The 24,094-nt window shown below is 51.7% G+C and overlaps 1 protein-coding gene across 1 annotated transcript in view; it reads left to right on the plus strand.

Moving 5' to 3' along the window:
• The window catches only part of PLXNA2 (plexin A2), a 194,071-nt gene extending 175,299 nt beyond the window's left edge, over positions 1–18,772 (plus strand). Inside the window, exons 19-31 of the mRNA XM_079726138.1 lie at positions 141–375; positions 2,578–2,720; positions 3,399–3,667; positions 5,578–5,644; positions 5,858–6,004; positions 6,638–6,797; positions 7,150–7,253; positions 11,190–11,289; positions 12,267–12,457; positions 13,820–13,989; positions 16,520–16,732; positions 17,405–17,555; positions 18,259–18,772. Coding sequence (XP_079582264.1) covers positions 141–375; positions 2,578–2,720; positions 3,399–3,667; positions 5,578–5,644; positions 5,858–6,004; positions 6,638–6,797; positions 7,150–7,253; positions 11,190–11,289; positions 12,267–12,457; positions 13,820–13,989; positions 16,520–16,732; positions 17,405–17,555; positions 18,259–18,354 — 2,046 coding nt within the window. The 3' untranslated portion in view covers positions 18,355–18,772. The remainder of the gene's footprint in view (positions 1–140; positions 376–2,577; positions 2,721–3,398; positions 3,668–5,577; positions 5,645–5,857; positions 6,005–6,637; positions 6,798–7,149; positions 7,254–11,189; positions 11,290–12,266; positions 12,458–13,819; positions 13,990–16,519; positions 16,733–17,404; positions 17,556–18,258) is intronic.
• The last annotated feature ends 5,322 nt before the right edge of the window (positions 18,773–24,094 follow it).

A 24,094-nucleotide genomic window follows, 5' to 3' on the forward strand; every position in this document is an offset into this window, starting at 1 on the left:
AGAAAAGAAAGGCAGATGATAAGCAGGAAGTCATTTTGTATCCAGACTGCACTGTGTGGTTGTGGTCTCTCACGCCCTTTCTGAATCGAGAAGGATTGGATGCCAGGGCTCTACAGTGACTGTGTGTGTGCCATGCGCAGGTCCATGTGGGTGGCATGGTATTCTCGCCTGGCTCGGTGAGTGTCATCTCAGACAGCTTGCTGACCCTGCCGGCCATCGTCAGTATCGCGGCGGGCGGCAGCCTCCTGCTCATCATTGTCATCATTGTGCTCATTGCCTACAAGCGCAAGTCTCGAGAAAATGACCTCACTCTCAAGCGGCTCCAAATGCAGATGGACAACCTGGAGTCCCGTGTGGCCCTGGAGTGTAAGGAAGGTAAGTGGAGGCACTCCCTTGCTTCCGGGACCCTCTTTCCTCACCAGCCTTATTACCCCCCCTCCCTAAAACAGCTCTCATCTTTGCTCCCATCTCTTCTACCACAAGCCATCCTGCTCCACTTTGACCTCTATTTTCTCTTAAACTTCCTTTGCCCTTAAAATGCCCACAGTAGGGCTCCAGACCTGATCCCAGTATTCTGTCCCCCTGTGCCCTGACTCATCCCACAGTCTGGCCCAGCCTACTCTCCTTCCCGGGACCTCAGTCTCCCCACAGTCAGAGCCTCCTGGGTCCTGTTGCCTCAGTCTCTAGATCCCCACGTAGGAGTGACAGCTCCTTTTGCCTGGCTGCCTTGGAGCAGCAGGAAAGGTGAGAGCACATGCCCTCCCTTCCACCCCATCCCCTCCCTCAGGGTGTGTCTTCAGCCAGCACTGCAGGCTGAGCCTCTGAAGGCCACTTGCAGGGCATCCCAGGCTGTGGTGGTAGAGACAGTGTTTCTTCCGTCTCCCAAGCAACTGCAGCTACCTGGTGTCCCCTTGGGCTGAGGACCTGGAAGACTCCCTGGGTAAACATCTCAATTAGGAATCAAAAGACTTCTCCTTTTTCTGCAAACTTCAAGATCAGAACAAGCCCTCTGCTAGAAGAAAGGGAAGAGCTGGGCTGGGGCACAGTGGGCCAGGCTCCTCCCAGTGCCAGGGCTGGGGAGGAGGAAGGGGGGTGTCAGGAGACAGGACTGCCACCAAGGGGAAGCCCCTGTTTGGCCAAGGGCCTGGTGGTCAGGGCCCCCTAAGTCTGGATTTGGTGGTGTTCTCAGTTTCGTCTGTGTGTGAGTGTGAGTGTTAAATATATATAACATAAAAGTTACCATTTTAACTTTCTTATCTCTGCACCCTAGTGCTCTCCCCTCCTCCAGTTCAGAGGCATTAAGTACATTCACAATATCGTGTGACCATCACCACCATCCATCTCCAGAACTTCCACATTTTCCCCAACTGAAACTCTGTACTCATGAAACAATAATCCCTCATCCTCCCCTCCCACTTTCTGTCTCTATGAATTTGACTACTCTAGGAAACTCATATAAATGACATCACACAGTATTTGTCCCTTTGTGTTTGGTTTATTTCACTTAGCATCATGTCTTTAAGGTTCATCCATGTTGTAGCATTTGAGAGAACTTCATTCCCTTTTAAGGCTAAATAATAGTCCACATTTTACTTATCAATTTACCTGTCAATAGACATTTGGGTTGTTTCCACCTTTTGGTATCATGAATAATGCTGCTGTGAATGTGAGGGTACAAGTATCTGTTCAAGTCCCTGCTTTCAGTTCTTTTGGGTATATATGTAGGAGAGGAATTGCTGGGTCATTTGGTAATTCTATGTTTAATTTTTTGAGGAATCGCAAAATTGGTTTCCAGAGCAGCTGTACCAATTTACATTCTCTCCAGCAAGATATGAGGGTTCTGGGCTTCCCTGGTGGTGCAGTGGCTGAGAGTCTGCCTGCCGATGCAGGGGACGCGGGTTCGTGCCCCAGTCTGGGAGGATCCCACATGCCGCGGAGTGGCTGGGCCTGTGAGCCATGGCCGCTGAGCCTGTGCGTCCGGAGCCTGTGCTCCGCAACGGGAAGAGGCCACAGCGGTGAGAGGCCCGCGTACCGCAAAAAAAAGAAAAGAGGGTTCTAGTTTTTCCACATCCTAGCCAACACATGTTGTTTTCACTTTTTTTATAATAGCCATCCTAATGGGTATGAAGTGGTATCTCATGGTGGTTTTGATTTTCATTTTCCTCCAAGGTTTTTGCATCTTGATTTATTCTCTTGCTTGGAAAAGGGGAGCAAAGCTACCTATTCTGGTCTTTGTTTGATCTCTTCGACCACTGTCTCTCACCTGCTTCTAGCACCTATATCACCTGCATGACCCAAGTCGTGTGCTTCCTTTGTTTTAACTACACTTATAATACATAGAAAGAAAATTCAAAATTATAGGTAAGCATAGAGGAGGAAATAATATAAAAATCACCCATAGTCCCACCACCTAAGAAAGGCAGACTGGAGATATCTCACCGCCCCTGGAGATGCACCCCTATAACCCTCCCTGTTTCTACACCTGGACCTTCCCTCCTCCACAAACTTCTCCCGCCTTTCCCCTCCCCGGCCTGCATTCCCCTCCTGAGCTTCCCTGTCTCCACTGCACTTTCATAGCTTTTGCCGAGCTCCAGACAGACATCAACGAGCTGACCAGTGACCTGGACCGCTCAGGAATCCCCTACCTGGACTATCGGACCTATGCTATGCGAGTCCTGTTCCCCGGCATTGAGGACCATCCCGTCCTGCGTGAGCTGGAGGTAACACCCGCCTTCCTCGCCAGCTGCCCAGCAGGGACGTGGGGCCTGGGTTTCCTAGGAAATGCCAATGGGGCCCAGTGCTCAGAAGAAGGTCAGGAGTGAGGAGGAGAAATAGCTTGTAGAAGCATCACTGCAACGGGGATATTTCCAACCAGGAAAATCACAGCCGGGGGGGCCACCCAGGCTCTTTGGGATGATTCCAGGGGAAGGCTGATTGTTTGTCATTTTTAATTAATGACTGAATTAATTAACTAAGATTCTGCCTCATTTCCGAATGGATTTAAGCTGGCTTAAGGAAAGACCTATGATTCTGTGAGGCTTGTTTGTTCATTTCTCAGTTTGTTTTACTAAAGATAATAAATCAGGGCAGAGGAGATTAAGGGGAGACTAGTAAACCAAGCTAGTCTGCTGCGGTATCTCCTATTGTGTTGCATCCTTGGGAAACTCAGATGAATAGCATCCTCTCTGAGGTCTCTACCTGGAGCCCAACCCTCTCAACCCAGGGAGAAGTCAGAGCAGACTGCAGACCTCAGAGACCAGTTATTCCTACATCACCGAGGGTGGGGCGGTTACAGGCGTCATGGAGAGGGTCCTATAGCTGGCATCGTCATCAGCTAACACCCTCCCGGAGAGCCGGAAGCTCGTCCTCTGAGGCCACGCCCATCACACCCGTCCCAGGTGCAGGGCAACGGGCAGCAGCATGTGGAGAAGGCCCTGAAGCTCTTTGCCCAGCTCATCAACAACAAGGTGTTCCTGCTGACCTTCATCCGCACCCTGGAGCTGCAGCGCAGCTTCTCCATGCGGGACCGCGGCAACGTGGCCTCGCTCATTATGACCGGCCTGCAGGGCCGCCTGGAGTATGCCACCGACGTCCTCAAGCAGCTGCTCTCTGACCTCATCGATAAGAACCTGGAGAACAAGAACCACCCCAAGCTGCTTCTCCGGAGGTCTGACCTGCGCCAGGGGCGGGGAAGCATCAGAACAGGGACGTCTGGGGTGGGGGGGGCGGGTGGGGACAGGGCTGGTTAGTGTGGGTCCCACGAGAAGGCGCCCCTCCCCAGGAAGGCCTGTGTCCCCGCAGCTACCAGTGCAGAGTCTCATCTTCCTTCAGTCCGGGTGGCTGTGCCGTGTCTGCAGGTGCTGAGCATGATGCAGCAGCACAGGCCCCAGAGCATCTGAGCTTGAACCCCGGCTCTGCTACCTGCTGGTCGTGTGATCTGGGGCCAGTGATGTGGCCTCTCTGCTGTTTAGTTTCCTCGTGAACAAAATGACACTAAAAATACCTGTCTTGAAGTCTCACTCCCCATGCATCCTGAGTTTCACTGTCCAACACGGTAGCACATGTGACCATTAATTAAAAAGAAAATGTAAAATTCAGTTCCTCCATTGCACTAACTGCATCCCAAGTGCTCAGTGGCCGCCATATTGGAAGCGCAGATAGAGGCCATTCCTATCATAGCAGGAGCTCTGTTGGACAGCACCTGGCTGGAGATACGGTGTGGCCTGTCCCATCAGTGCCCAGCTTCCTGGATCTGAATCACCAGCATCCACCACCACGCCCTCCTCGGTTGCCATTTTCCTGGCAGGGAAGAGGGCCAGAGACCTTGGCATCCATCCCTGAGCCTACCCTCTCTGGGGGCCCTGGGGAGCCCAGCACAGCTTTGGAGCTCAGCTGGCAGCAGGGCTTGGAATGTGCCACCTCCATTTCACTGCCTTCTCGGCAGCCTTCTTGCAAGGTCTCAGGCTTCCAGACCCCATGTGGGGTGAGGAGGGAGAAAGAATAGCTTTGTTTTATGAGTACAGAGCCCCCATTCTGCCAATCTGAGCATTAGAAACTCTCATTAAGAATTGTTGTATTTAAATTAGAGCTAATTTCAGGCACAATGCAGGGAGAGGGTGCTGTGAGGGGCCAGGGAGAAAGCCACAATCTCTCCTGCCATTGTCACTCTCTCCCAGGCCCTCGTTGCTGAGCAGCCCTGGCAAATGCCTGGGATTTACGGCAACCAGAGGGTATAATTTGCACCACGTGCAGTGAGTTAAAATACCCCTCTGGCATCCCCATCACTGAGGGTCTGTCACAGCCGCTTCGTTCCTTCGCAGGTCTCCAGATCTGCAGCCTGGGATGATGGGGGTGGGGCACGGCAAAGGGGCGGTGCTTACAGAGGCAGATCCCCTGTCAGCTAAACACTTGCACACACTGCTCTTTACCTGAGGGGCTGGGATCCACGACCCCGCAGGATAGCAGTGATGACAGCGAGCAGATACATGCACTATTCTTAGCACTTTACATACATTAATGCATTCAACCTTGACAAAACCCTGTGGGATAGATGATGATAATGATGGTTATTATTATTATTATTATTATCATCCCCATTTAGAGATGGGGAAACTGAACCCAGAGAGAGGAAATGACTTACTCAAGATCACACAGGCCAGTATGCAGAAGAGTCAGGATTTGAACCCAGGCAGTCTGACTCTGTTTGGAGGGGAAGGTACCAGGGACCTTGTGGACATGCAAATATTCAGACATGCAGGAAATCCCAAAGGGACATAGAAACTCCATCACCCTGAGGCTGGAAGAGGGTAAGAGGATGGTATTCTTGGTCCCTGCGTCTGCAGACCCATGGTACCACTCCATTTTTGCTGGCAGTTGAGGTCCAGAAAGAAGCTTCTAGCCCAAGGTCTCACTTCTCATTACGGGTAGAGTTGGGACGGGACACAGTGTCCTGGCCCCCAGCCCTGGCTTCTTTCACGCCCTTGTTCTCTTGAACCCTGGTCCACACAACAAGCTAGGCACACCCCCGCCCTTAGACCCCTCCATAAAGGGGGTCCTTCATCCCTTCTGCCTCCCCAGGACAGAGTCCGTGGCTGAGAAGATGCTGACCAATTGGTTTGCCTTCCTCCTGCACAAGTTCCTGAAGGTGAGGCTGGGAGTGAGACAGGAACTGGGAGTTGAGAGCAAGATGGGGGGCTGCCCCTCTGAGCCTGGCCATCAGGGCTGCATGGGGACCCCCCTTAGGAACAGAAGCCTACCTGGCTGGGTGCCCCAAAGCCAAGCGGGCCTAGAAATAGGGTCAGGAGAGGGAGGGAAGGAGGCTGGTACCCCGCCCCCCACGCCCTGCCTCTGCCCACAGGAGTGTGCGGGGGAGCCGCTCTTCATGCTGTACTGCGCCATCAAGCAGCAGATGGAGAAGGGCCCCATCGATGCCATCACGGGCGAGGCCCGCTACTCCCTGAGCGAGGACAAGCTCATCCGGCAGCAGATCGAGTACAAGACCCTGGTGAGGAGGCAGGAAGCCCAGGGGACAGCACGGACCTCCTGCCTCTGATCCATGCTCTGCCTTCTCACCACAAAGCCAGTCTGAGGGGTCAATAAAGAGGCTGGGAGGCCGGCCTGGGGGCCAGTCCAGGGGGCATGTCAGGTGTCCCAAGGGCGGACACACAGGCCTGGGCCCCTCCTCCCCTGTCTCATTGGGTGGGCCTAAAGAGCTTGCATTGCCTGCGTTTACCCTAGATCACTCAGCATTAGCTATGGGGAAATTAGCATTACGGGGAAGAAGTCTGCTGATTTCTAATATAGAGGCTTCGGGGAAGTGGGAGGCCAGCCCTTGAAACACCTGGAGCCACCCCTAATCCCCCAGGATGTCTCCACCCAGGATGACAGCCTCCCCTAAGCCATCAGGGGCTAGAAAGTAAAGTCCTGGTTCTCTGAGAAAGAGAGGTGGGGAGAAGGACTCAAGCTGTCATTGGCAGATGGCTGGAAGGTGAGAGAAACTGAGACCCAGACAGAGGGACACCCGTTTCTTCTGTGAGCAGGGGGAGCCTGGGTAAGAGAAGGCTCCAGGGCCTCACGCCCTCTCCCCCAAATGGCTCCTTCAACTCGCATCCTGCCCCCCTTCTATCGCCACCCGTAGATCCTGAACTGCGTCAACCCTGACAACGAGAACAGTCCGGAGATCCCAGTGAAGGTGTTGAACTGTGACACCATCACGCAGGTCAAAGAGAAGATTCTCGATGCCGTCTACAAGAACGTGCCCTACTCCCAGCGGCCGAGGGCTGTTGACATGGACTTGGGTAGGGAACCTGGCCTTGGAGTGTGAGGGCAACTTCCAAGAGGGCATTTGGGCTATGGGGGTGGGGGGGAAGCCCTGCCCCGCAGACAGCCCCTCGTCGGGGCGTGACTGGGTCCCGTCCAGGTGAGGGGCCAGGTGAAATGCTTGCCTGAAACACTGCCCGCTCAGAGGTGGCCACCTCTGGGGAGCACCATGCTTTTGCCAGCATTGACCCCCCGGAACCCCAGACGCCTGAAACACTGTCATTGCACCAGCTTGAGGGAGCCGGGGTTGCCAGGCCCCTAGAGGACGGCACGACTGGGCAGTCCCGGCCCCCACCCCTCACACTGCTCCTGCACCACCCCTCCACCCAGAGTGGCGTCAAGGCCGGATTGCCCGGGTCGTGCTGCAGGACGAGGACATCACCACCAAGATCGAGGGTGACTGGAAGCGGCTCAACACGCTGATGCACTATCAGGTGAGGGCAGGGCTTTGCGTCAGGGACCCCTGCCCTCCCAGAATGCCCCCTCCTTCTAAGGTTTGCTCTAAGACCCTCAAAGCCCTAAAAGGGTTCTCTTATCCCCCCTCTCCACATCCTCCCTGAGTCTAGAGCAGTGATTCTCAGCCACAGCTGCCAATTAGAATTAACTGGGGGAAGCTGTCGAAAACACGAGTGTCCAGACTCACCCTGAGAAACTGACTGAACTGGTGTGGGGTTGGGCTGGACATTCCTATCCTGTACCGAGTGTAGCTCTTCGCCTGCAGAAAAATGGCATCTTTCACAGATGGCTGCATAGTCTCCTGCTGCTTTCTCTTTGCTTTCTTACTAATGTAGCTTCCACGTCTCACCTGCAATGAAGCAGGGAACTGGGTCTTGTATTCTGCCACTTACTAGCTGGTGTCCCTGGGGAAGTTGCTTAAGCTCTCATTCTTCTCATCTGTAAAATGGAGTTAATGGTCATCCCTGCCCCATAAAGTTGTGAGGCATAGATTGAATATAGTAGGTAGAGTGTTTAGCACACCGGCAGACACATTGAATGGAACAGTCAAAAAACAAAAAAATCTCAGCAAAAGAACAAAAGATCCCGAGAGGTATCTACTCTCACCCCCCTTGCTTCTCATGGTAACCACTCACAGCTGGGGGTCTCTGTAAGATTTAGCACAGGTAGGCTGCTTGGGATTTGAAAAACATACTAAAATAGAAGCTGGAGATGAGAGACAGTGAGGGAAATTAAACCAAACAGAGGAAGCTCCTTGGGCAGCAGGACCCTGTGGGATTGTCTGTTTAATAACATCATCCTCTGTCTCTGCCTCACACGGGGAGGTTGCGGAGGGGCTGGCAGGCTGAATTCTTAAGCACTGAGTTGCCAATGACCAGGAGGCTGGGGGTCCTAACAGCCAGCAGGACCTGCCTGGGAGCCTCTTGGGGCACAGAGGAAAGAGAGGGGCACTGGGGAAACCCCAAAATGCTCCCTTCCAGGCTCCATCCCCCTTACTGGCCTGCATTTCCCATGCTGACACTCTGCCTGGACCCCCTCCCTAAATGGAGTAAGTGTGGTATAGTGGGCAGAGAGAAGGATTTGTGAGCTCTATTTAAACCCCTGCTTCCCCACTCACTGGTGATGTGACTTTAATCTCCCTAAACCTTGGGCTCCTCATCAGTAAATGGAGATATGACCCCAAATTGTGAAGGTCGTTGGAAGTATGAGAAACCACAGGTGAGGTATACCAGATGTATATACCACTCCATAGTAGCTATAATCACTCTGTTGATTCCACCCCAGCCCCCAACCCCACTTCACACTGGGCTTCATAGAACAGTTGTTTTTTTTTTTTTTTTGCGGTACGCGGGCCTCTCACTGTTGTGGCCTCTCCCTGTTGCGGAGCACAGGCTCCGGACACGCAGGCTCAACGGCCATGGCTCACGGGCCCAGCCGCTCCGCGGCATGTGGGATCTTCCCGGACCGGGGCACGAACCCGTGTCCCCTGCATCGGCAGGCGGACTCTCAACCACTGCGCCACCAGGGAAGCCCCATAGAACAGTTTTAATGAACCAATTAGAACCGAAGAAGAAAGTGCAAAAGAAATGAGCATTATGCCCCCAAATTGTAAGTTTCTCCAGGGCAGGAATGGGTCCGCTCTTCTCTGTCTTTGGTGCCCTAATGCTTGTTACTGTTCTGTCTGTCCTATGACTCCCAATCAGAAGAATGGAATATTCTGTTCTAACAGTGCTCATCTTACAAAGCACTTTGAATTCCCCGATGTCATTTATCATTCATGTATTCATTCATTCCTCAAATATTTACCGAGCTTTACTTTGTGCAAGGCTCTTCCCGCACGCTAGCCCTGAGTGACAGGGGCCAAGAGGGATTATTCTTCCCTTTGGGAGACAATGATGATGATGATGATGATCTTCATAATAGCAACAGTAATACCAGCATTTACTGAGTGTCACTGGGCGCCAGGCACCACTGCCCCCAACCTCTACGTGTCCTAACGCCTTTAATCCTCACAACAAACCTAGACACGATTATTATCCCCTTTGACACATGAGACAACTGAGGCGCAGAGAGGTTAAGTGACTTTCCCAAAACCATGTAGCTACTAAGTGCAGAGGCAAGGTCAGACCCAGCCAGGCATCTTGCCCATGGGTTTGTATCACCTGTTGGTCAAGAGAAAGACTGGAGACTAAGGACAAGGGAGATTTAGTGATGAGACCTGGAATTCAGTTGAACTGTGGTCATTCCAGTCACCTTGTGAATCTCCCTTTAGGTGACAACAAGCCATAAATGATAACATAATCTGTTCTCCCTGGGAGAATAAACCCGTGCTCCTGCCGGGCTTCCGTGTATCATTTCAGTTGCAAAGAGAGTTCCTGGAAGTCCGAGGTGGGGAGTTCCCCCTCCTTTTCAGACCTAGTGCTGATTGTACAAGCTGCCTGCAGTCTGGGGAGCCGCCCCAGCTGGGAAGTAACTACCCATTGGCATCTTCCAGACCACTGTGAAGGGCCTTGGACCCTGCACCTTTATGCCATCAAGTCAAAGCATTGACCTCTTGTTACCCTCCCAGGAGTCAAAGGTCCTTGGAGCCCCTACAGGAGAAAAATCTGCATAATCTTAATTGACAAAGAGATTTTTAAAAACTTCCCGGGTTCCCACAGATTTACAGGGAGGGTGAAATTAAACACCACTACTAAAACTGGCTATCAGGGAATCTCGTTAGTGCTAATGTTCACTTATAGTTTGACTTCCCAACGTTTAATTTTTTTTTTTTTGGTGGGAGAGAGGTACTGACAATTTAAGACCCAGAAAGATGGTTTTACGACTGGTGCAGCCATAAATCAAACTTATAAAGTTCATAAAAATTGTTAAAGTAAAAAATGGTTTAATAGGAATGTTTTATGGCCCATAACATTATTATAGCTGTTTTATTCCCTCTGCGTTAGGGGTTTAATTGGATCGCCACAATTCTGGGGATTCTCTGTTTTTTATTGGATGGAGGGTAACCTTAAATCAAAATGGCCCCAAATGTCTTCAGTATGGCTCCTCATTTATCAGCCCTTTCCCTACAGGCTGGGTGCTGAGCCTGGGCACCCTCACAGAGGACAGGCAAGACACCTTCTTTCTCGCTGACTCCCCAAGAGCCTTGTGGTGAAGCTCCTCAAGGTGACTGGGCCATTATAGGACCCAGGCCAGAAAGAAATCAGAACCAAAAGGGAAAATGGGCTTCAGACCAGTGTGTCTTGAAATAAAATCCCAAATTAGGATGCAATGAGGAGAACATGTACTCTGGAGCCTGACAGTCCGGGCGACAAATTTTGGCTCTATCATGTGTTAGGTGTGCGAACTTGAAGGTGTTGTTTAGCTTCTCAATGCTTCAGTTCCTCATCTCTAAAATGGGGATAGTTGTCTGTAACTCACAAAGCTCAAGGCAGGCTGGGCTACACTAGCTCCCTCTAATAGAAATACAATGCAAGCCACACGTATAACTTTACATTTTTTACTAGTCACATTTAAAAAGTAAAAATAAGCAGATGAATGTAATGTTAATGTTTTATTTAACACAACTGATCTAAAATAATTGTCATTTGAATATGTAATCAATATAAACATGATCAATGAGACAGTTTGTATACTTTTATTCATCCTAAGTCATTGAAATCCAGTCATTTATAGCGTACCTGAGCTCAGACACTTACAGGGCATCTCCCTTTGGACTGATTGGATTGCAAGAGCCCAATAGCCACAGGTGGCAAGTAGCTACCATATTGAAAAGCAGGAATTGTTATTTCTAGCATTCCTGATCTCCTTATGCTCTACCTAAACCTATTCCGTAACTTTCTAGAAGTACTTGACAATTTTAGTCCCCAAGATACCAACATTCACCTGAACTGTATCTCTCATACCCTTCTCAGGTATCAGACAGATCGGTGGTGGCTCTGGTCCCCAAACAGACCTCCTCCTACAACATCCCTGCCTCTGCCAGCATCTCCCGGACGTCCATCAGCAGATACGGTGAGGACCAGAAAGGTAGCCTGGGCAGCCAGTGGAGTCTTCTGTGACCCCCAGGGGCTACTCACCATCCCTTCTGACAGCAGGAGCCCTGTGCTGCTGCCAGCCTGCAATCAAAGGCTTCCCTTTCTCCCTGGACCAGTCATCCTCGGAGCAGCCTGTCTCCTCAGAGCTGTGGCAGCAGGTGGTACCCGGCACCTTTCCTTTGATAGCCCAGGTCTGATGAAGGAGTTTGAAGGGCCCAGACCCAAGGAGGCTCTTGGATGGGAGGTTCACATAACCCAGTCCCAGTTTATGCTTATTGTCCTGACTGAATTATTAACAGTGCCCCCTTTAGCTCTCAGTCGTGTCCCAATGTGGGCAATCAATTGGCCATCCTAGCCCTTCCACCCCTGAGGAGTGCTAGGGCCCCCAGTGCCCTCTGGGCAATGAGGTTGTGGTGTTTCAGTCTCTCTGACTCTGTTTCCTCTGGTTCTGTATAGCACTAGGCTTCGGGCTGTCCAGCTAAAGGACACCTCAGGACTGAAGCTGGCAGCTCCAAAAGGGGCTCAGACAATTCTATATTCTGGGCCCCAAGTAAGAAGGAACTCATCAGCTCCCGAGAGGGAGCATTTCCACTCACAGCCCTTAGTATCCAGACTTTTATTAAAGCCCCTATGAGAATATCTGGTTGACATTTTACCTATAGATTGTTCTTTGCCGGAAGCATCAGGGAATGAGGGACTCCCAAATTCCCAAGGGCCACTCTAGCTCACAGAATTTCTAGGTCCTCTTTTTACAAAAAGATTTCAGGCTGTTCTCATGCCAACCAAGGATCGATAAAATAACCCACCAAATATGAAACCCCAAGGGTCCCCTTCCAATTGAAATTGGTTTGTTCTGAGTGAGTGCAGCAAGTGGGCAGGGATTCTAGAAGGATTCTACAAGCCAGGATGATGCAATTAGTCTCTCACAGGCCTCCGCTGCCCCCTTCTCCTCAGACTCCTCCTTCAGGTACACAGGCAGTCCTGACAGCCTGCGGTCTCGGGCCCCCATGATCACCCCAGACCTGGAGAGTGGGGTCAAGGTGTGGCATCTGGTGAAGAACCACGACCATGGGGACCAGAAGGAGGGTGACCGGGGCAGCAAAATGGTCTCCGAGATCTACCTGACCCGGCTATTGGCCACCAAGGTAATTCCTGCCCTGCCCAGCCCAGGGAAGGCTCCTCAGAGAGGTGTGTCCTACCTCCCACCCAGCCCACAGCATAGGAAGGACAGCATGGAGTCTGTCCTTCAAGGACAAGACAAGCAGGTCCAGGTCTGGGACAGGTTTCCCAGGAGATCAGTCCACTGCTGTTCTCTACCCTTTGGCAAAAATCACAATGACATCTTTCCTCCTAGCTCACCCTATAGGACCGCCATTACTCCTCAGAGGATTGACGCTCTCACCTCGGGCCCCTACACCCCTTAGGAAATCATTGGGGGTTTTTATTGGTATTAGATGGACAGATATGCCAGCTTCCTCCATCAGTGCCTTTTCTACCCACTTTCTGGCCACAGTGGGAGGAAAAGCGTGAAGGCCTGGTCCTTCTGGTATCCAAGAGAAGTCTTCCCCTTCCCCGTCCCATCTCATCTACCCCCAAATGCTGATGGAAGCGAGGCAGCGGCCGTGCTGGAAGCTATGTTCTAAAGCTGTCTTCTAGCCTCCCTAGCAGAGAAAAGTTTGCCTATATGCATAGCAATCATCCAGCCCGTATTTGCCAGGACTGTCCCCCACTGACCCCACAAAAATGTGGCTGAAATTCTAATACAGTGGCATCTCAGACTTGCCCCCTGAAGTGCCTCAGAAATACACCATCAGACCATGCGTCTCAAATTTTGCTTTGCCTAATATGCTAATAAGAGACCAACAAAGAGACCCCAAAAGGTTGGACATTTTCCTGACCTTCAGAGGGGTTTTTCGAACGTGCAGACAGTGGGCCCCAGGCCCAGCCTTGTCCCTGCCCCAGGTACCCTCCAAGTCCCTGTGATCAGGGCTGTGTCTCAGTGTTCTTGGATCTGGACCCTTCACCCAGTCCCCAGACACCACTTATCCCAGGCCACTAACATGGTGAGCCCTTCACACCTTCCTGTGAGACCCTCTGCAGTCCTGCCCTGCTCCCGCTGGAAAGGTCCAGCCCTCCATCTTGTTCTTTAGACACCTTCTCGTACCAGCCTGTGCCCGTAATTCCCCGTGGGAAGCCTGGGCTCAGAGCACTTGCTGTCTTCAGTCAGACTCCCCACACCCACACCCACACCCGCCTGCCATGGACACATGCAGAAATGTGGCATGTGGCCGCAGGTTGGAGGAGGTTCTTGCCAGGAATCTGCAGCCCATTCAGTCCTTCCCACCTCCCCAACACCCACCCCACCCCCACTCCCACCACACTCTGTGCACAGCCTGGCATTGCAGACACATTTCCAAGGCAGGATCGGTCCAAGGCACCATCTGGTCTGCCCGCCTGCTGCCCGTCCCCCTCCCCCACCTCATACTTTCCCACCACCCCTCCTCCAGGGCACCCTGCAGAAGTTCGTGGACGACTTGTTTGAGACCTTGTTCAGCACCGTGCACCGGGGCAGTGCTCTCCCCCTGGCCATCAAGTACATGTTTGATTTCCTGGATGAGCAGGCAGACAGACACAGCATCCACGACACAGATGTGCGGCACACCTGGAAGAGCAACTGGTAAACCCCTGGGGAGCCCAGGGAGAGCTGCAGCCTGGCGAGGCTGCAAGCTGCGGGGAATGAGGACTAGCAGGGACCAGGGAGATGGGCGGAGCCTGTTCTCTGCTGTGGCTGAGTAATCCAAGGCTCCTGGGACAAACATATGCTCTGCAGAGCAAACATGGTCCCCAGGTGCCAAGTGAGCCCTGCCCGGCATAGAGCCTGGCACCAGGACAGACGCACCCTTGAGCTCTGTCCTTCCAGGCTCAGAGCCTTCTCCAGGACGTGCCTCGTCCTCCCTAACTTACGGTTCTTAGGAAAGGGGGCTGGAAGAACCTACACAAAGAGCCACGTCTGAGACCTAGCAGCAGAACTTCACAGACAGGCATTGTGGGGCATTCTGAGCACAGCAGAACCTAAGGCACTTCCTGAAATGGGGAAGCCCTGAATTAAACTTAGACCCTGGGGAAGTTGACCCGTGCTGGGAGAGAGCTTGCACCTGCTGTAGACTTGAGCCCACCAACTACGAGGTTGTCATTGCAAACGTGATCCCTTAAGGCCAAGTGATTACCCCGGCGCCATGGCTTTCAGGAAGCAGCAGGCAGGACGTCCTGCAGGCGTGACTGTCTCCCCTAAGGTAACCTCCGCAGCCAAACCCAGCAGTGGGAGAAACAGCTCCTGCGGGCTCTTTATGCAAGACTTTTCTCTCCTGGGTTTTGAACCTGGACCACAGACCACGCTGAAGACTGACTTTCAGGTCACAAAGGGCCTGGCCAAGAGCCGGAGTAAAAGCCTTCCTTCAGGGAAAGAGCACAGAGAGGGGAGAGAGGAGATCCAGGCATTTGGGTTGGGCAGGCAGCCCACACAGCTGTCTGGAGTCAGCCATCTCCTCAGAAAACAGAGCCGGCACAGATGGGTCCCGGCTGTTATTTGGGAATCAAAAGTCCTAGCAACCAGCAAAACACTTTGGAAAAACCCACCCCCAAACCCCATATATTCCTTCTTTTCCGGGGTGTCGTGGTTGCCAAGCGCTCCAAAGTCTGCAGCTTTGATCACAGTGGAGTGAAATGAAGAGGCTCTGGTGGTCGTGGGCGGGGGAGCTCCAGTGCACGTCACTGGGACAGGCCTTTCATTCATCTGCATTCCCAGGGCCGGGGCCATGGCTGTTCCCTTTGCTTTGGCGGATCCTCAGTCCAGCGCCGGGAGTGGCAATTTCAAGGGAATCAAGAGAAAGTTCTGGATTATCCCCATCTCTGTGCCCTCTGTTTCCGGCCAGGCCCAAGTCATAGAAATACTCTGCCCTGGAGTTGTGGTGGGGAGAGTCCCCTTAGCCAGACCTCAGGTCCCTAATGTCCAAGGAAAGACTATTAGAAGCTTCCAAAGCTGCCGGGGGAAGGGGAGGTAGAAGAGAGGAGTCACCTCTCAGCCCAGGCCACTCCCTCCAGGTTAAGGAAAGTGAGTGATCCCGTTGCATTTGGAAAGATAAGCCGAAATCATGATGGAAGGACTTGGAGTGGGCACAGCTGATCTTTCACAAAACTTGGCATGAACTGAGACATTTGGGAAAGTTTGGGGTCCAGGAGAATCAAGAGAAAATGAAGGAGGGGGGGAGGTAGTTTGGATGGCTGAAACATCTCAGGCCCGAAGGACAAGCCGGGGACAGGGCTCATTCCACAGAGGATCCAAAAGAGTTAAGGGCCTGCAGGCAGCTGGAGGAGACGGCCAAGTTGGAAAAGGCAGCAGAAACAGCAGCTGTTCTGGTTTTGAAGGGGAGTAAATGGGCTTATCCTCCTTATGGCCTAAGGAGCAGAGAAAAAGCATTCTCCTCCGATTATAAATTCCCAGGTTGCAGAAAGAACTCTCCTAACGACTGATCAGTTCCTCTTGGGGTGGGAAAAACGAGGAGTCCTGTAGTGAGTCATTCCCAGCATGCCAACAATGGCCTCCTCTTCTTCCTCTGCCCCTGACCAGATCCGAGAAAGCCCCTGGGGAGAGTCGTGAAAGAGCTGCCCCCAGGGGAGCCCATTCCGCAGCCCAGCCAGGCCGGGCCAGCCCTGGGAAGCAGCTGGGCAGCCGGGCTGGGTGGGGAGCAAGGTGGCGCCCTTTGCGCCCACTCGGAGCCCGTGCTGGGGCTGCCACTGCATCCTTCTGGACAATGGCCACGGGCATTGGGAAGGGACTCGGGGAGCCTGGGGGCTTTGTTTGAAGCTCTGAGAAGACTGTGCAGCCCTCTGTACTTGGGCTTCCCTGGGGACACAGAGGCCTTTGGAAAAGACCTCCAGGAGGGAACGAAGCCACCCACACCCACCTCTCAGTTGTTAAGAGAACAGGGTCAGCACCCCATTAGGACACAATAGTGCCTCTCCTTTTCTCCCAGCATCAGTAACAGCTTAGCCTAAATTGGCAGCCCTGGCCGGACCAGTTTTCTGTGACTTCGTTCTCTTGCCCTTCGAGAGAATTTGGCATTTGTGGGGGAGGGAGGAATGTTAGTGAACAGCATGGGGCACGGCCAGGGTACGGCCCTCAGACTCTGCTCTGCTGTTTCCTACAGCCTCCCTCTTCGCTTCTGGGTGAACGTGATCAAGAACCCCCAGTTTGTATTTGACATCCACAAGGGCAGCATCACGGACGCCTGCCTCTCTGTGGTGGCCCAGACCTTCATGGACTCTTGTTCAACATCGGAGCACCGGCTGGGCAAGGACTCCCCTTCCAACAAGCTGCTCTATGCCAAGGACATCCCCAGCTACAAGAGCTGGGTGGAAAGGTCGGTAGCGCCCTCAGGACAGGCCCGTGGCCCTGAACGCCTGCTGCATTCCCTCCTCTGGGCTTCACTGACCAAGGACTCAAAACCACGTTTGTGGTGCCTTCGGGACCTCATGCTCACCTTTTTCTCTCTTGTCCAAAGTTCCTGCTGGGGGAAGAAAGGGAAGCTTTGTACCCTTCAAGTCAGATCATTAGCATTCTAATTACCATTTATTGAGCACATGTTAAGCACCCAGCACTGTGATAAAGATGTTGTATGTATCACCTCACTAAAATATCCAGCAGAGTTGTAAAGTAGGTATTATTATCATCCCCATTTTACTGAGGAGGAAACTGAAGCACAGAGAGGCAAGATAACTTACCCAAGGTCACACAGCTAGCAGGTAGCAGAGCTGGAATTTGAATACAAGGAGTCTGGTCAGAGTCTGGGCTTTTAACTACCCTGGAAAGTTAGTAGTTAGGGAAAACCAGTCTCCAGGCCCCAACCTTAGGGAAAACCAGCCTCCAGGCCCCAACCTCAGCTTGAGGGAAGAGGACAGAGGAAGCTTCGTCAGAAGAGAAATAGGGATGCAGGAGTAGCTGGGGACAACTGTGGTCTCGGGTTCTGGGGCCAGGGTAGGTATAGGCAGTATTTGCTGAGTCCCCACCAAGGAGCCTGTCCTCTCTATGGCAGATACTACGCGGACATCGCCAAGCTCCCCGCCATCAGTGACCAGGACATGAACGCCTACCTCGCCGAGCAATCCCGCCTGCACGCCGTGGAGTTCAACATGCTGAGTGCCCTCAATGAGATCTACTCCTACGTCAGCAAGTACAGTGAAGAGGTGAGTCAGGGCCCTGGGAAGGATGCACTCAGGGGGCAAAGCAGGTTAAACAAAAAGCAGGGCTCCATCCTTTAAAAAGAGCAACGGAGGGTAATTCAGAAAACACATTCACGGAGTCAAAAAGTCATCACCATGCTTTTAGAAGCAGCCTATCCTCTCCTGATTCATTCAGTGCTTTCTTACACCTTCCACTGTCTTGCCCTCATTGTTCATGCAATACGTAACACCTTTATTGAATAATGTAATTGTTTTCCAGTTCAAAGTGTACGATTAATTTCATCCATTCTTAAACAATGAATCAGACTATTCTTTGCAGTTGGGCAGATGCTGTCAGTTACATTTCAGACAGACAGGTGGTCATGACTGGATCCTGAAGAGGACAGCTCCAGAGAATTCACAAGTCACGCATTAGCATTGTACCTGAATGTAATCGTAGTAACAATAATAATAGCTAACACATAGCACTTGCTATATGCTAAATGTCATTTTAAATACTTTAGATATGTACATACACACACATACATACACACACACACATATGTATGTCATACATATATTCAATGAATCATTTACATTGTTTAAGGTTATATTCATCAAGGCAGAATGGAAAGGCAGATAGAAGGATATAGGATTCTGGAAAATGGCCTCTTCCATGCTGAGTGCTAAGTCTGCCCCCCCCACCCCCTTTGCTTCTGTTCCTCAGCTCATTGGGGCACTCGAGCAGGACGAGCAGGCCCGGCGACAGCGGCTGGCATACAAGGTGGAACAGCTTATAAACGCCATGTCCATTGAGAGCTGAGAGATGGAGCCTCCTGTTCCTGGGAAGAGGGACCCGTGAAAGCTGTCACACTGGGCATCTCAGAAGGAAGGACAAGTGACGGGGATCAGGCCCCAGCGCTTGCTATCCCCTGAGACTCCCTCCCGGGGAGACGGGAGGACCCCTCTCCCCACGCCAGCCAAGTTGCATCACAGCCTGTTCCTGCAGGGAGAGACCAGGGGTGTCATCCACCCCATCCCCCCGCGGCGAGGACGAGAGGGACGCCAGGACCCAGAGAAGGTGGCTCTTCAAGCTGAGAGGCACGACTGGGCGCGGTTCTGCCTCTGTGACTGCTGCTTTGCATGAAAACTCATTCAGTGTATATTGGGGAAATAATGAGAACTTTATTTAATTTTTTTTAAGAAAAAGGAAAACCAGAAATAAAACAAAACAAAAAGCTTCCCTGTTCATCCCGTCCAACTTTCGTTTAATTCTGATTTCTGTCCCCTTTTCCTTCTTTTACCCCTGTTCCTCCTTCCTCGTATAATTCCTGGTTCCCAATGCCGGAAAACGCCTACAGAGAGATGCTCAGAGAAAGCAGAGGGAAAAAGGATTGTTTCCTTGCCTTTGGAATTGTTTTTTTTTTTTTAAGTGAGGAGCAGAAGAATAGCACAAGTTGGCACCAAACACTTCGCAAAAAGAGAGGCCAGTGAAACCTGAAATTATCCTGGCAGCCGTAAGAGGTGGGGAAGGACTAACCAGCCTTTGCACAAATGGCAAAGCCATCGAGCGGCTCCACCTGGCTGACTGGAAACAGCTTTACATACGCACACCTGTGTATTCTCAGCTCCAGAGGACATATGTGTCTGTAGAGTACCAATGCTTTTTGCTACTGTTTGGTTGTTTTGTTTTATTTAATCCTAAACCTCAACAAATGAGGAGCTGATGTTGGTACTTTTCCTTTGGGTTTCCCTAAAGTTACTACCAGAAGTGGGGGAGAGGTGAGCCTCTCCGAGACCAGAGGCCTGGCCTCCCCGAGGATGCTGGGCGCCTCTGCCTTACATCCGTCACTGTCATAAACCAGGCACCCTGGGGAAAGGCCTTGGAGGTGCGTGGGCCAGGCCTCCAGGAGATTCCATTTGGGAGCTGACCTGGGGATATGGGTGTTTGGCTTTGGATTCTGCTCCAATCCGCCAGTGGTTTCTTGCAATTAAAACAAAAATCAAACACTGTTTACAGCAAGCAATACTTGAAGAGCATAGGTTCAAGAAGCTGCAGTATTTATTGTTGTGCTTTCTGTCTTTTATTCTCTCATGCCTAGAAAGGGGAGACAGCCCTTCGCTCGTGTGCGGAAGCTCCTGGTCGTCTGAGCACTGTCCTCGGTAGAGATGACTGTAGCATCCCCATGTTATGTCTTCTTCGGCCTCTCTTTCTGCCTCTCACGTCCTTATGAGTTTGAAGGACTAGTGGGCGGCTTCTCTCTCTCCTGCTGACACCTAAATCCATGGATGACCATCCGTCCTAAGTGTAGTTTCCAAATAAAGAGACCAAAGTTCCACACCCTGGTCCTGAGGCCCCATGGAAGGCAGTGGGAGGCATCCAGAGGAAGGCACCTCCGCTGGTGCAGGACCCTAGTGACCGGACAGCCACCGGAGTTTCCGGGCCTCCCACCCTGGCAAGAATCCAAGCAGCCAGCTCCAACTTCTCCGCAAGCAGCATCGGAGTGAGTGGGAAAGAGGACAAGAGAAAGGCAAAGGGGTGGGAAGAGAGGCAGCAAGAGAGGACCCGCCTACCCTTCCCACCTTCTACTTTACAAGGGGCTGCGAGGCTGGGAATCGGGACCAGCCACCCCCAGCGATACCAGACCAGGGCCATTTCCTCTGTAATTAACTCTGGGCCCTGGCTTCTCTGTGCCCTGATTTACCTCCAAACACTTCCAGTTTCCAAAAGCTCTGCTGACCACATTGGATTGCCGGGAAAGGGCCGGGGGAGGGGTAGCTCTGAGGGCTGGCTTCCATCGCTGGGGTGTGGCTTTGGATCACTGTGCTAACCACACAGCAGACCTTGCCTGGTCGCCTCAGCTCCAGTTTCTTGCCTGAATGCAGCTGACAAATGGGAGGAGAAAAGCATTCAGCAAAATACTCAGGAAACTCGCTGTTTTCGTTGTAATTCACAACCAGCCATGTGAAGGCCACTTTCTTCTGATAATCCACTTCTGTTAAAGTTTCTCTGGGCCTTATTAATAGCCTGAAAGAAATACTAATGACTGGCCTTCTGCACTAAGCCAAAGTGTTTGCCCTTCATATACCCAAAGCTTATCAGCTCAGAGCCCATGATTTATGGAGATGAAAGGCGAGGAGATATGGCAAGAGGCATGTGAGCAGGGGACTTTGTGCTGCCCACAGAAAAGTGCAGCCCACCCTCATTTTACTTCTGAGCTCTGAAGGAAGGTTTTCTGATCACACCTCTGCTCAGACTGGCATCCTGGGCTTTGCCCCACCAAGAAGTAAAAGTTAGACATCTCAACTGCGGCCTGTAGGCATCTACCCGGGTGTCTCCCAGCAGCTACTTTGGGTGACCATTCACCACCCCTGGGGATGCTTCCTTGAAGGTTTTGGAGGAGTGGGAGAATGATGGGGGGATGGCCGCTTGGACAGTGGAGAAGAGAGGTACCAGAGCTGGCCTGAGAAGCTTGACCACGCTTCTCAGGATTCCATGAGAGAGGTGGGGAATGTGGGCTGGCAAAGGCTGTGGCACAGGGGCGTCCCTAAGGAACGAATTAAGATAAAGGAAAACTCGACTGGACTCAAGTCAGGCCGTGAGGGTGAAAGGATGGAGAGCCTTGCTTGGCTTTGGGTCGCCAAGAGTGCATGGCCTGTGGGATGGGAGGAGAGGGAGTTAATTGGCCTCTGTCCTCACTGTTATCTGATGTGATGTGAAGCTATTTTGACCTTGTGTAAGGGATAAGTATTAAAGTCACGTTCCCTCCCCCACATGAAGTCATCTGTCTTGGAGGGAGGCAGAGAGGGACTTCTCTCTGGAAGGTTGATCCAGCTCTGTTTTGTTTCACTGGTCTGCACAAGAGACAATCCTCTGGAAAAGGGAAAGGAAAAGCACCCCAGAAATGTGCTTGGCAAGACAGAGGGTGCTCATACACAAGACGGAGATGGACAAGCTGTCCATCTTGGTGGAGTGAGTCCTTCTGGCTGGCCTGCTGCTGCCTTCCCCCCAGCAGGGGCTCAGGTGCTTCTGTGCTTGCCCTCCTACAGCTGTTCACAGCCCATCTCTCAGAACCATTCCTGATCCACTACTGACAGAGAGTTCCCCCTCCTTGAAAAGTTCAGTCAGTAGAAGCACGGATCCACTGGGAACCTCACTCGCGGGAGGGAGCTGTTTCCTGTATTCATTCATTCAGAGAACGTTCCTGCGCTAACACTGCTTGCTAGGCCCTGCTCCAGGTGCTAAGAAACAGCAACGAACGAGACCAAGAAGGGCCTTCTTCTAGCAAACTGACATTCTTCAGGCTGCTGGTTCCTGCTACCAACTTAGCCTGCATAGCTCACCTCCCAGACCTGCAGAGGGCACACGTTTTGTAGAAAAGGGAGCCAGAAGAAGGAAGAAAGCCGACCAACCCAGCTGCCTTACCTCGTTCTGGGGACAGTCCTGAGAGCCATGAGAGCCTTTCTCGTTCCCACTGCTGCTGTCTCTTCTGGTGGCACGTCCCCTGCTGCTTGAGCTCCTGGCCTTCCTTTATTTCTACCAAACGGGGACAAGAAATAGCAGTCGAGGCCCCTGGCCCTGCTGAGCATGAAGCAGAAGCGATGGATGGGTGAGCTGGACTACGATGGTCTGGGCAGCACAAATTGAGAGTGTTTGGAAGCCTCTGGCTGATCAGTCTCCAGGGGCATCCCAGTTGCCACGCTGCCCCCATTAACCTGCAGCCAGTAGATACTGAGCGGGCAGCTGCCCTCGGGGAGGCCATGCTGTCCTGCCTGAGGTTCCTGGGCCCTGGCCACGGGCAGGAAAGAACTGAGCCTCAGTGGTGGGGGCTCTGTGGGTGAGAAAACGCAGAGGAGTTTAGTGGACACAGGGCTGTGGGAGCAGGTCCTCTGGGGGGACTGGGGAGGTGAAGTTCAGGGCCTTCTGGTGCCTTGTCTCAGGAACACGCTTTGAGAAGATGGCGGCCTCCTCTTCATCACCCCAGTCTCTCTTCCCTGTCTCTTTCCTTCCTTCTGGTTTCCTCAAGAGTGAAGTTTTAGTATGTGGGGGCTCCGTGATGCCAGGGATAAAAGATAAAGTTTCACCCTTGGTATTAGGGAGGACCTGGGGGACAGGGCCTCAGCCCTGTCAGCAAACTGGAGATTCTGGGCTTTTCATGGACATGCCCATCGCATACCCCTCACCCTAAAGGGACTCTCCCCTCTATCCTTTCTGCAGTGCAGCCCGTGCCTCCTGTCCTCACCTCAAGGAGATGGGACGCATCGTCTGGATTTCAGTCAAGGCCCTGACTCAGGCCTCGTGTGCTCCCTGCGTTGGCATTACAGGTGGAGAACATAATGGAACGTAGTTCCCCCTACAGAGCATTTGTTCCCAAGTGTGTCAGGGAGGGAGGGACAAGCTCTTTGTACCACGAGACTAAGGACCTGAGCCCACCTGCCTCTCCCCTCAACTTCTCCTACGCAAACCCACTCTTCTTGACACACTGGAATCTGTATTATATATTTTTTTTAAGAAAATAGAAAGATAGCTGTCCAGTTTTGTTGTTTTTACAGGTGTTGTGGAATAAAAACTGTAAGAAAATTATGTATTTAAAATGTTCCAATAAACTGGGGTTTTTTTGTCATTCTAATATATTATTGTGTACCTACTGTAAATATGAAACACTCCTATTTTGCAAGCCAAGGACACAATTTGTACTGTTGTTATATATAAATAAAGTTTACTGGATTAAAAAAACCTTAAATCTTCAAATAAACCTGGTTGTTCAGTAGCATATATGCAGAAAAACATTTCCTGGGCATATTTAAGAAGGAGGGTACTCATGGGAAGATGAGCTAAGTTGTTTTGAGGGACTTCTAGAATTCTCTCTGGAGCCGGAGCTTATTAGTGTCCAATTATCAGAGTCAACACACCAGCACTCACACACACACACACACACGCACACACACACTCACAGACGCACATGCTCTAGCTCTACCAATAGGTGAACACTGCCCCCTGGCCCCAAGACCCAGAACATCGCTTTTCTCCAACAACAGGTTGATAGTGCAGACTTTGGGTTGAGGTGCTTTCCTAGGGGTGAATTAGGTCTCAGAAGGAGGAGATTCACCTGCAGTCCTTCCTGAAAATTACATTCATTTATTTGTATTAAAAATTTCAAGCACCAACCATGGAATGGCATTGTGGTAAGTGCTGGGGGAGGAAATAATAAATGAGAAAGACACAACCTTTGCCCTCATCAGCCTTTTAGGGTATGAAAATCATAAGGATTCTGAAAAAGGAATGTCTCAGCTGTGCCATGGAAGGGTTTTTTGTTTGTTTTTCTTTTATTCTCAGTTGAGGGATTAAGGGTGAATCAAGGGAAAGATGCCAGATACTGTGTGCTTTTAGATCCAGCCCAGGGGAGAAAAAAGGGTTGGGCTGTGGCCTGGGGGATAAAAGCAGTTCAGGGCTGACATGGAGTCCAGAGGCAACTGCATCCTAGAGGTAGGGAATTGATGTTTGTCCTGAGGATGCCATATCCCTTTCCCCTTGCTGTACCTCCTTTTTTCTATTTTACTTT

The sequence above is a fragment of the Hyperoodon ampullatus genome, assembly GCF_949752795.1.
Source record: "Hyperoodon ampullatus genome assembly, chromosome: 2".
Classification (NCBI taxonomy): Eukaryota; Metazoa; Chordata; class Mammalia; order Artiodactyla; family Ziphiidae; genus Hyperoodon; species Hyperoodon ampullatus.